Here is a 12,988-nt window from a genome sequence, read left to right as displayed (position 1 = left end):
CAAGGCATCAGCTGGGCTGCAACCCCTGGAACTTTCTCAAGCCTTGCCGACTTCCCCAGGCATCCCTCGGCTTATGGCCGAGTCACTCCAGCCTCTGCCTCTGTGGTCACACTGTCTCCTCCTCTAATCTCTCTTCCTCTTCTAAGGACATTTGTGAAGGCAGAGAATGTAGGATCATCGCATCTCAAAGTCCTTAATTAAGTCTGCAAAGTCCGTTTGTCTGAATATGGTATCAGTCCCAGCTTCTGGGGATCTGATGTCTACATCAGATCTTTGGGGGGACCATTTTCAGCCTTCCACTCCATGTATACCATGAAAAAGGCCATGCCCCGAGATTAGTAGCTGTGTGGTGAGAATAAGGAGAGGTACAGGCTCCGTTTCTGAGACAATATGGCATCATTCCTCTGCCCAAGCCTGACCCTTTGCTCTCCCCCAGGTGGATGGTGACCTCCTGGTCGGCCTGTACCCGGAGCTGTGGGGGAGGTGTCCAGACCCGCCGGGTGACCTGCCAGAAGCTGAAAGCCTCTGGGATCTCCACCCCTGTGTCCAATGATCTGTGCACACAGCTCGCCAAACGGCCAGTAGACACCCAGGCCTGCAACCAACAGCTCTGCGTGGAGTGGGCTTTCTCCAGCTGGGGCCAGGTAAGAGTATTTTATTTGAAGGATAAATCTAAAGGTGCAGACCCAGCCACGGGAGGAAGTAAAAGGCCACCACTGCCCCATCCTCTGTGATGTCAAACCCTTCACATCCCATCTGTCAATCAATTCACCTGCCCATTGTCTATATCCAAAAGCTTAGAGTGTCTGATCATTCTTCTCTAACATAAGCATACCTCCCACAGCCCATTACACTTTCGCTATTGATTTCCCTCCCCACGCCCGAGCTCATCCCTTTCTCAGATCAGCAGCAAATCCTCAGCAACCCCTGCTTTAGACTCAGTTTCTTCAAGGCCACCACTTCTCACTAGCTGTCCTAGATTCTAAATCACCCTAAATCCTAAATTATCACTGGCTGATGACTTAAAGCTCTGATGGGATCTGTCTGGGGGGGCGGGGGTGCAGTGTTGTTCTGAGCCAGGGGTTCCTACCTGGGTGACATGGTTAGAATCACTGGAGAAACTCCTTTAAAAGACCAGTGTGCAGGCTGCATCCCCCTGAGATTCTCAGTCACACTGAGTCACTCAGAGGTGGGATAGGAGCATGGGCAAGTTCTAGAAACCACACGGGGTTTTCCGGTGTGCAGCCGGTGTAGAGAACCACTCTTCCGAGCCAAGAAGGGTTGAAGCCTAGCTGGATCACTTTGAAACTACCAACTCCTTTCTCAATTCTCAGCCAGAGGACGGCCAAGAAAGTCCTAGGTTAGCTCAACACACAGCAGAAATGGGGGTTCCTTGGACCCCAGTAGGGATGGGGCCGCTTCTGGATAGAGGAAGGAAACATAGGACTCTGTCCATTTGGAAAGGAAATTTCGTGATTGGTTAAGACTTTAAAAAATTACCACAAACTGAAGATTTTCTATGGGGAAGAACAAACCTGAGCCAGGAGACACACTATGCCATGACGGAAACAGCCTCAGAGGGATGGGAGCGCCAGGAGTCCCCTTACCATTGTTCTCACATCATTTCTGTGCTGGGTAGGACTGAGCACCCATCAGGAATTTGCGTTGTAACCAGAGGCCTAAGCTTTCCCCACTGCAGGGACATAGCATCTCTATTTAGACAAAGAGGAGTTTTCATACTCATCTTTCATACTCATCTGTTTTAAAATGTTGTTGGGACTTAAAAAAAAAAAGCAATCTAGTGTGGTGCTTGGCAGAAGTGACATGATGGTGTACACTCCGTTCCTTTCAAAGTCTGTGTTCAGAACCTACTGGGGGCATACTTAGCATCTAAGAGCGGCCTGCCCCGCTAATCAGATAGTACCCTCCCCTCCAGCTGTGTGGTGACAACTGTTGTCCGTCAGAGTCTGGGACTAATTCGTAGGCTGAACTTATTCTGACTGGCCAGGCATAGTTTCTCACTGGTTGGTAGCTGAAATAAGCCATTAAGCCTGGCCTCCTGGGATGGCCCAAAACTACACAGCACTCTTAATTCTCTGTGTAAGTGTACGAACTAATGTGACTGAATGTTTTGGGCAGCTAGCAACTCAAAACGTGTTGGAACTGGCCATCTATACATTACAGTGTTCATGTTTCTCCGTCCCCACCCTGAGGTGCATTCTTTGGAAAACAAGCACTTGGAACTTCCCATTAAGTTAATACACTGTGGCCATCTCTAATGAAGATCAAATGTTATTTGGAGGAAATCTGGCCACAGAATTCACTTGCAATCCATAGGCCATTTGTGTCCCAGGTGAGTCCGGGATAATGCTCAACGCTGGCCAGCCAACACTCGGCCATGAGGCTCCTTTTTGGCACCTTTACCAACACCCCCCCCCCCCATTTCCAGTGACCTAATGTATGTGCTTCATAATCAAAGAGGCATGAGCTCCCTTTTGCTCTGATGCCTGGGGGATATCATCTTTCTCTTACCTGGAAAAGCCCACTTCTGCTAGCTTTCATTCCGCCCAAGGCAGCTCAGCTTCTAGGCCCTCAAGGCTTACTGGCAGTTTGTAAAATTACAATTAGGAACAGACCTGGCTTCACACGGGAGATGTTTCTGCACCATATCACTGAGGTCACTAAAGGAGACATACATTGTCTATGTTGATCATTCTCAGTGATTCCTTCTTCTAAAAGAGAGAAAGGGTCCTTCCCCTTTCCTTCCCTTCAAACAACACTCTCATCCTCGTTCTTCTAAATCCTTCTAGACAAGTATGTCTCAAGCTTTAATGTGACTCACTTGTGGATCTTGTTAGAAATGCAAATTCTGATATGGCAGGTCTGGAGCAGAGCCTTGGATAATGAATTTTTTTATTGTGGTATAATTGACATATACCCATTAGGTTAATTTCAGGTATATAACCTATGATTGGATATCTATATACATTGCAAAATGATCACAGTAAGTCTAACATCTGTTACCATACCTACTTAGGAAAAAATTTTTTCTTGTGATGAGATTTTAAGATCGACTCTTAGCAACTTTAAAATATACAATACAGTAATATTAACTATAGTCACCATGCCGTACCTTCCATCTCCAAGACATGTTTATTTTATAACTGGAGGTTTGTACCATTTGAACCCCTCCATATATTTCACTTACCCCCACCCCCCACCTCTGGCAACCAACAGTCTATTCTCTGCATTTATTATGGTTTGGGGGAAGGGGTTGTTTAAATTCCGCATATGACATCACACAGTATTTGTCTTTGTCTATCTTTCTTGACTTTCATGTCCTCAAGGTGTATACATGCCATCACTAATAGCAAGATATCATTTTTATGGCTGAATAATATTCTGTGTGTGTGTGTGTGTGTGTGCGTGTATGCGCGCCATATTTCCTTTATCCATTCATCCACTGATGGATACTTAGGTTGTTCTATATCTTGACTGTTGTAAATAATGCTGCAGTGAACATGGGGGTCATGTATCCTTTCAAGTTAGTGGTTTCTTTTTTCTTTTTTTTTTTTTTTATAGATACCCAGAAATAGAATTGTTGGTTGATATGGTAGTTCTACTTTAAATTTTTGAGGAACCTACATACTGTTCCTTATAATGGCTGCACCAATTTACATTCTCACCAACAGTGCCCAATGGTTCCCTTTTCTCCACATCCTCACCAACACTTACTTCTAGTCTTTTTGGTACCGGCTATTCTAACAGGTATGAGGTGATATCTCATTGTGGTTTTTATTTATATTTCACGGATGCTCGGTAATCTTGAGCATGTTTTCATGACCTGTTGACCATTTGTATGTCTTCTTGGGGAACATATCTATTCAGATCCTCTGCCTTTTAAAAATTGCATTGTTTGGTTTTCTGTTGTTGAGTTGTAAAAAGTGCCCAATGTATTTTGGATAGTAGCCCCTTAGATGATTTGCAAGTATCTTCTCCCATTCAGTAGGTTGCCTTTTCATGTTGCTGATGGCTTCCTTTGCCGATGTAGTCCCACTTGTTTACTTTCCTCATGTTGCCTTTGCTTTTCATGTCAGATTCAACATGTAATTGCCAAGAATGATGTCAAGAGCTCACTGCCTATGTGTTCTTGGATTTCTGTGATTTCAAAAATTATGTTCAAGTTTAACCCATTTTGAGTGCTATTTTCTATATGATGTAAGAGTAGTTCAATTTCATTGTTTTGTATCTGGCTTTCCCAGTTTTTCCAGCACCATTTATTAAAGAAACTGTCCTTTCCCCCTTGTATATTCATGGCTCCTTTGTCATAAATTAATTAACCATATATGCTTGGGTCTAATTCTGAGCTCTCTGTTCTGTTCCATTGACTTTTGTGTCTGGTTTTATATCAAATCATACTGTCTGGATTACTATAAGTTTTTAATAGTTTGTAAGCAGGGAGCATGATGCTTCCAGCTTTTGTGTTCTCTCTCCAGATTGCTTTGGTTATTGGGGGTCTTTTGTGATTATATGCAAATTTTAAGATTTAAGATTTTTCCATTTCTGTGAGAAATGTCATTGGAATTTTGACAGGGATTGCATTTAATTGTGTAGATTATTTTGAGCAGTATGAACATTTAACAATATTGATTCATCCGATCTATGAACATAAAATGTCTTCTTGCATCTTCAATTTCTTTCACTGATGTCCTAGTTTTCAGTTTATAGGTCTTTTACCTCCTTGGGTAAATTTATTCCTAGATGTTTTTTTTTTTCTTTTTGATACATTACAAATGGAATTTAAAAAATTTTTCTGCAGTTTGTTATTAGTTTGGAAATACAATAGACTTTTTGTATTGATTGTATATCCTACAACTTCACTGATTGGTTTATTAGTTCTAACAGGTTTTGGGGGTCCTTTATGGTTTTCTATATAAAATGTCATCTGCACATATAGTAACAGTTTTACTTCTTTTTTTTTTTTTTTTTTAAAGATTTTATTTATTTATTTGACGGAGAGAGAGATCACAAGCAGGCAGAGAGGCAGGCAGAGAGAGAGGAGGAAGCAGGTTCCCTGTGGAGCAGAGAGCCCGATGCGGGGCTCGATCCCAGGACCCTGAGATCATGACCTGAGCCGAAGGCAGCGGCTTAATCCACTGAGCCACCCAGGCGCCCCAACAGTTTTACTTCTTACTTTCTAATTTGGATGTCTTTTATTTCTTTCTCTTGAGTAATTGCTCTGACTAGGACTGCCAATACTATATTGAATAAAAGTGGCAAAAGTGGGCATCCCAGTCTTATTTCTGGTCTTGGAGGAAAGGCATTGACTTTACACCTTTGAGTATGTTTCCTATGGGCTTGTCATGGGACTTATTTTGTTAAGGTACATTCCCTCTATACCCACTTCTTTTTGCTGTTTTATTATTTGTATTTTGTTATGTTAGTCACCATACCATACATCATTAGTTTTTGATGTAGTGTTCTAAGATTCATTGTTTATATACCACACCCAGTGTTCCATGCAATATGTGCCCTCCTTAATACCCACCACCAGGCTCCCCCATCCCCCACCTTCTAAAACCCTCAGTTTGTTTCTCAGAGTTCACAGTCTCTCACGGTTCATCTCCCACTCTGATTCCTCCCTTCATTTTTCCCTTCCTTCTCCTAGTGCCCTCCATGCTATTCCTAATATTCCACATGTAAGTGAAACCATATGATAATTTCTCTGATTGACTTATTTCACTTAGCATGATCTCTTCCAGTCCCATCCATGTTGATGCAAAAGCTGGGTATTCATCCTTTCTGATGACTGAGTAATATTTTGTTGTATAAATGGAATATTCTTTATCCATTCATCTGTTGAAGGGCATCTTGGCTCTTTCCACAGTTTGGCTATTGTGGACATTGCTGTTATGAACATTGGGGTACAGATGGCCCTTCTTTTCACTACATCTGTATCTTTGGGGTAAATATAGTGCAAGTGCCAGGTCATGGGGTAGCTCTATTTTTAATTTTTGAGGAAGTATAGTGACATACAATGTTATATTAGTCTCAGGTGTACAACATAGTGAACCCACAATCTTATACATTACTCAGTGTTCACTACAATAAGTGTAGTCACCAGCTGTCACCATACATTACACTATTATTGACTGTGTTCCTTTATGGTGTACTTTTCATCTCCATGATTTGTGTATTTTATAACTCAAAGTTTATACTTCTTGATCCCCTTCATCTATTTTTCCCATGACCCCATTCGCCTCCCCTTTGGCAACCAAGAGTTTGTTCTCTGTATTTAAGTCTCTGGTTTTTCTCTGGTTTGGTTTGGTTTTCAGATTCCACATTTAAGTCAAAGTATATGGTATCTGTCTTTCTCTGTCTCTTACTTCACTGAACATAATATCCTCTAAGATCAGTCCATGTTGTTGCACATGGCACTATTTCATTTTTATGGCTGAGTACTATTCCATTGCATGGATATATATCACATCTTCTTTATCCATTCACCTATCAGTGAACATTTGGGTTAATTCCATATCTTGGTTACCATAAATAATTCTGCACTAAATATAGAGGTGTACACATCTTTTTGAATTTGTGTTGTCAAGATTTTTGAGTAAATACTCAGTAGTGGAATAACTAGGTCATATAGCATTTCTATTTTTAATTTTTTGGTATCTCCTGTGCTGTTTTCTACAGTAGTTGTGTCAATTTACACTCTCACCAGCAGTGCACAAGGGCTCCCTTTTCTCCACATCTTTGCTGACACTTGTTGTCTTTTTCATACTAACCATTCTGACAAATATGAGGTAATATCTCATTCTGGTTTTGACTTGCGTTTCCCTAATTAGTGATGTTGAATCTTTTTATGTGTCTATTCAGGTTCTCTGCCCATTTTTTCATGGATTTTGTGTGTACATATTGAGTTGTATAAGTTATCCTGGATATTAACCCCTTATTTGGATATATTACTTGCAAATATCTTCTCCCAGTCGTTAGGTTGCCTCTTTGTTTTGTTGATGATTTCCTTGGCTGTGCAAAAGCTTTTTATTTTTTTTTTCCATTTTATTTATTTTTTCAGCATAACAGTATTCATTCTTTTTGCACAACACCCAGTGCTCCATGCAAAACGTGCCCTCCCCATTACCCACCACCTGTTCCCCCAACCTCCCACCCAAAAGCTTTTTATTTTGATGTAATCTCAGTTATTTTTTCTTTCCTTTCCCTTGACTAAGGATACATACTCATAAATACATTCCTAAGGTTGATGTCCAAGGGATTTCTGCCTGTGTTTTAAGGAGTTTTATAGTTCCAAGTCTCAAATTTAGGTCTTTAATCAATTTTGAGTTACTTTTTGTGTATGGTATAAGAAAGCGGCCCAGTTTCATTCTTTTGCATGTAGCTGTCCAGCACCATTTATCAAAAAGACCATCCTTTCCCTTTATTGTTGTATCCTTTGTTGAACATTGACCATATAAGTGTTGGTTTATTCCTAGCCTTTCTATCTGTTCCATTGATCTTTGTGCCTATTTTTGTGTCAGTACCATACGGCTTTGATTGTTATAACTTTGTAACATATCTTGAAATCAGGGATTATGATACTTCCAGCTTTGTTGTTCTCTCTCAAGATTGTTTTGGATATTGGAGGTCTTTTTGGTTCCATACAAATTTTAGGAATATTCTAGTTCTGTGAAAAATGCTATTGGTGTTTTGATGGGGATTATATTTAATATGTAGATTACTTTGAGTACTATGGATATTTTAACAATATTCTTCAACCTATGAGCATGGTATACCTTTCCAGTTGTTATGTTATCTTCAGTTTTTTCATCAATGTCAGAGTACAGGTCTTTCACTACCTTGGTTAAATTTATTCCTAGAGATGTGTGTGCGTGTGTGTGTGTGAAATTATAAATGGTCTTCTAAGTTTTTCTTTCTGCTACTTTATCAGTACATAGAAATGCAACCAATCTATGTATTAATTTTGTACCCTGCAATTTTATGAATTTGTTTATTCTAACAGTTTTTTGGTGGAGTCTTTAGGGTTTTCTATGTATAGTATTATGTGTCATCTATGAAAACAGAGTTTTATTCTTTACCAATTTTGATTCCTTTCATTTCTTTTTCTTCTCTGATTGTGGCAGCTAGGACTTCCAGTAATAGGCTGAATAAAAGTGGGGAGAGTGGATATCTTTGTCTTACTCCTTATCTTAGGGGGAAAGCTTTCTGTTTTTTTTACCATTGAGTATCATGTTAACTGTGGGTTTTTCCATACATGGCCTTTATTATGTTGTAGGACATTCCATATTTTCTTTCTAAACCCACTTTGTTGACAGTTTTTATCATGCATAAATATTGTATTTTGTGAAACCTTATTCCTGCCATCTACTGAGATTATCATAAGGTTTTGTGATGTATCACGGTGGTGATTTGCAAATATTGAACTACCCTTGCATCTCTGGAATAAATCCCTCTTGATTGTAATGAATGATCCTTTTTTAATATAGTTTTAAATTTGGTTTGCTAATATTTTGAGGATTATTGCATCTATGTTCCCCAGGAATATTGGCCTGTAGTTTTCCTTTTTTGCAGTGTCTTTTGGCTGGTTTTGGTATCAGAGTAATGCTGGCCTCATAGAATAAATGTGAAAGCTTTCCTTTTCCATTTTTTAAAATAATTTTAGAAGGATAAGCATTAACTCTCTTTTAAATGTTGGTAGAATTCACCTGTGAAGACTTCTTGTTCTGGAAATTTGGAGGTGGGGGGATTTTTGATTACCAGATTCAATTTCATTACTAGGAACTGGTCTGTTCAGTTTTTCTCTTTTTTCCTGCTCTAGTTTTAGAAGATTATATTTGGGGAAGAGTACCCATATCTTCTAGGTTTGTTGGCATCTAATTTTTCATAGTATTCTCTTTATAATTCCTGTGGTGTTAGTTGTGTCTCCATTTTTTTTTTCAGATTTTTATTTATTTGACAGACAGAGATCACGAGTAGACAGAGAGGCAGGCAGAGAGAGAGGAGGAGGCAGGTTCCCTGCTGAGCGGAGAGCCCCATGTGGGGCTTGATCCCAGGACCCTGAGATCGTGACTTGAGCCAAAGGCAGAAGCTTTAACCCACTGAGCCACCCAAGAACTCCTCATTTTTTTTTTAATTTTGAGTCCTTTTATTTCTCAATGAGTCTGAGCAAAGGTTTATCAATTTCATTTATCTTTTCAAAGAAGCAGGTCTTGGTTTTGTTGATTTTTCAATTTTTTCTAATGTCTACTCTAATCTTTATTATAGCCTTATTTCTATTAAGTTTAGAAAAAGAACAAAGCCCTATTTCTTTAGGTATAAGGTTAGTTTGAGATTTTTCTTATTTTTTATGGTAGACCTATATTGCTGTAAACTTTCCTCTTAGAACTGTATTTTCTATGTCCCAAAGATTTTGGACTATTGCGTTTGCAATTTCATTCACCTCTGTGTATTGTTAGATTTTTCTATTTATTCACCCACCTATTGGATGTTTAGAAGCATGTGGTTTGCCCTTCATGTCTTTGTGTTTTTCCAATTTTTTATTGTAATTTATTTCTAGCTTCATACCATTGTGGTTGGAAAAGATGCTTGATATGATTTTTAATCTTATTAAACTTATTGAGACTTGTTTTGTGGTCTAACATGTGATCTGCCCTAGAGAATGTTCCATGTGCACTTGAAAAGAATGTGTATTCTGTTTCTGAATGGAATGTTCTGTGTTTCTGTTAAGTCCATCTCATCTAATTCAAGGCCTTGATTTCCTTGTCAATTTTCAGTCTGGATGATCTATCCATTGATGTAAGTGGAGTATTAAAGTCTCCTACTATTAATATTTACTGTTAATTTCTCCCTTTATGGCCTGTTAATATTTGCTTTATATATTTAGATGTTCCTATATTGGGTGAATAGGTATTTACAATTGTCATATCTTCTTGTTGGATTGATTCTTTTATCATTATATAATGCCTTTCTTTGTCTCTTGCTGTGCTTTTTTGTTTTAAAGTCTATTTTTCCAATAGATCTTTTTCCATTCCTTCACTTTCAGTCCATTTTTTTTCTGAAGTGAGTCTTATAGGCAGCATATAGCTGTGTCTTTTTTTTAATCCATTCAATTACATATGTCTTTTGATTGGAGCATTTAGTCCCCTTACATTTAATAACTGATAGGTATGTTCTTATTGCCATTTTGTTTTTCTAGTTCCTTTCTGTTCATCTTCTCCTGCTCTCTTTCCTTACAGTTTGATGGCATTCTTCAGCATTATATGCTTGGATTCCTTTCTCTTTATTTTTTGTGTATACATTATAGGTTTTTACTTTGTAGTTACCATTGAATTCACGTATAACATCCTAGGTATATAACAGTCTATATTAATTTAATGGTCACTTCAGTTCGAACATATCCCATAAAGCCACTAAAGTTTTATTCCCCTGCCAATTTTATGTATATTATATCATTTTGCATCTTTTTATTTTGTGAATCCCTTGATTAATTTTTGTAGATAATTGTAATTGATTTTACTGCTTTCATGTTTTAACCTCCACACTGGCTTTCTAAGTAATTATCTACTACCTTTACTATATGTTCATTTTTACCAGTAGAGTGTTTTTCTAGTATGACCCTTTCTTCCAACTTAAAAAATTCCCTTTAACGTTACTTGTAAGGCTGGTTTAGTGATGATGAACTCTTTTTATTTTGCCTAGAAAACTCTTTCTCTCCTTCAATTTTCAACAATAACCTTTCCAAGTATTCTTTGTTGTGGATGTTTTTTCCATTCGGCACTTTGAATATGTCATGCTACGCTCTTCAGGCCTGCAAAGTTTCTGCTAAAAAAATCAGCTGATAGCCTTATGAGAGTTCCCTTGTATGAAACAGTTTGGTTTTTTCTTTCCTTTTTGTTTTTTTTTTAAAGATTCTTCATCTTTAATCTTTGCCATTTTAATTATTGCATGTCTTGGTGTGAACCTCCTTAGGTTCATCTTATTTGGGGATCTGCTTCCTAGACTTGGATGTCTAGGAAGTTTTCTGTCCCCTCCTCCTTCAAGGATCCCTAACCTGTTTTCTCACTTTTTAAATTTTTGCTCTTCAGTTGGGTTGCTTCCCGTACCTTTCCAGATCTCTGAACCATTCTTCTGCATCTTCTAATCTGTTGATTCTCTTTCATGTATCTTTCATTTCAGTGCTTGAGATTGTTTGTTTTTTATCTTATGTCTTTTTGTTGAAATCTGCACTGAACTCATCTCTTTTCTCAAATCTAGTCTCTTTACCACCATTACTTTAAACTCATTACCAGACGTATTATCTGTTTCATTAAGCTTTTTGTGTATGGTATTATCTTGTTCTTTCATTTAAGACATATTCCTCTGTCTCATTTTATCTAACGCTCTGTGTTTATTTCTGTGTATTAAGAACGTCACCTACAGCTCCTAGTCGTAAGAGATACTGTAGTCCCCTATAACACTCTTCCCCCAGGTAATCAGAACCAGTTACTCCAGGGGTTAAGGGCTGTGTGCACCCTCTTGTTTTGGCTCTGATTGCTTTAGATACACTGGTGGGTGGGATTGGCCTTGAGGCCAGCCAGCTACAATGACCTGCTTTGCCTGTTGTGAGTGCACAGGGCAGGGTTAAAACTGTTCAGAGACCCAGCAGCAGGCACTGTGGCCATTTTGATGGGTGGGCTGGCACTTAGCTGTCTGCCACAACTGCAGGCACACCAAAGGACAGAGCTTTCTCTCTGTGCAGCAAGCTAAGAGCTCCAGCTGCACAAACTACAGGTACCCTGGTGTGAAGGGTTTATCCACCCCCTTCCCAGGGTAGGAGTCACTGTGGAGTTGCACCAGTCCCTGCCAAGGCTGCCTGCTAGGTGCCATGGGGCAGGAGACGCTCTGGAGGGACACCTGTCCTGGCGGGTATGTTGGGTGTGCCGAAGAATGCCAGGATGGGACGTGCAGAGCTAGCAAGGTAAATGAGGTGTTGTTAACTGGATCCCCCCACGCATCTAGTTAGAAGACGTCAAGAAAAATGGTGCCTACAGCACTTTTTTTTCCCAGATAAATCTGCAAATCCCTGCTCCTCCAGCACACATTCTAATATTAGTCAATAAACTTCAAATATACTACAGGTGCTTTTCAAACTGCTGCTTCTGTGCTGTGTCTAAGGCCAATTATTTAGCATGCTGGCTCTTTAAAGACAGAGACTCAGTTTCCTATCACCCTCCTGCTCTCCTGGAGCTAAGCCTGGTGATTTGTTTTTAAGATTTTTTTTTTTTATTGGCGTACCTGGGTGGCTCAGAGGGTTAAAGCCTCTGCCTTTGGCTCAGGTCATGATCTCAGTGTCCTGGGATCGAGCCCCGAGTCAGGCTCTCTGCTGGGCAGGGAGCCTACCTCCCCCTCTCTCTCTCTGTCTGCCTCTCTGCCTACTTGTGATCTCTGTCAAATAAATAAAATCTTTAAAAAAAAAAAGATTTTATTTATTTATTTATTTGACAGCACAAGCAAGGGGAAAGTAGTAGGAGAGGGAGAAGCAAACTACCCGCTAAGCAGGGAACCCGATGCAAGACTAGATCCCAGGACCCTGGGATCATGACCTGAGCTGAGGGCAGACTCTTAACCTACTGAGCCACCCAGGTGCCCCTAAGCCTGCTGATTTTCAAAGACAGACTTCTGGGGGACTTGTGCTTCCAGTGCTGGTCTCCAGGGCCAGGAGTACCCAGTGTGGAGTCTGATCCCTCTCACTTCTCCATGCTTGTGATGTCCCTCCCATTTGTGGTTAGTCACACTGGGGGTTTAATTCCTGACTGCCCCTCCTACCATTTTTATTTTTTTTATTAAAATATAATGTATTAGCCCCAGGGGTACAGGTTTGTGAATCGCCAGGTTTACACACTTCACAGCACTCACCATAGCACATATCATAACCCAACCATCCTCTCCCTACCTCCTTACCCCCAGTAACCCTCAGTTTGTTTTGTGA

At 39.7% G+C, this 12,988-nt stretch overlaps 1 protein-coding gene and 1 long non-coding RNA gene across 3 annotated transcripts in view; one reads left to right on the top strand and one right to left on the bottom strand.

The window, feature by feature from the left end:
- LOC123953416 overlaps positions 1 to 12,988 on the bottom strand; it is a 44,013-nt gene that overhangs the window by 7,615 nt on the left and 23,410 nt on the right. The gene's annotated exons all lie outside the window — the stretch shown is intronic.
- ADAMTSL1 (ADAMTS like 1) overlaps positions 1 to 12,988 on the top strand; it is a 935,024-nt gene that overhangs the window by 901,707 nt on the left and 20,329 nt on the right. For both annotated transcript variants that reach the window (XM_046023640.1, XM_046023641.1), the window contains one exon: positions 437 to 644. In XM_046023640.1, the coding sequence (XP_045879596.1) occupies positions 437 to 644 (208 nt within the window). The remainder of the gene's footprint in view (positions 1 to 436; positions 645 to 12,988) is intronic.

This window comes from Meles meles, chromosome 11, assembly GCF_922984935.1.
Source record: "Meles meles chromosome 11, mMelMel3.1 paternal haplotype, whole genome shotgun sequence".
Lineage (NCBI taxonomy): Eukaryota > Metazoa > Chordata > Mammalia > Carnivora > Mustelidae > Meles > Meles meles.
Note: the sequence above shows the minus strand (reverse complement) of the source record. Positions and strands in the feature narration are given on the sequence as shown.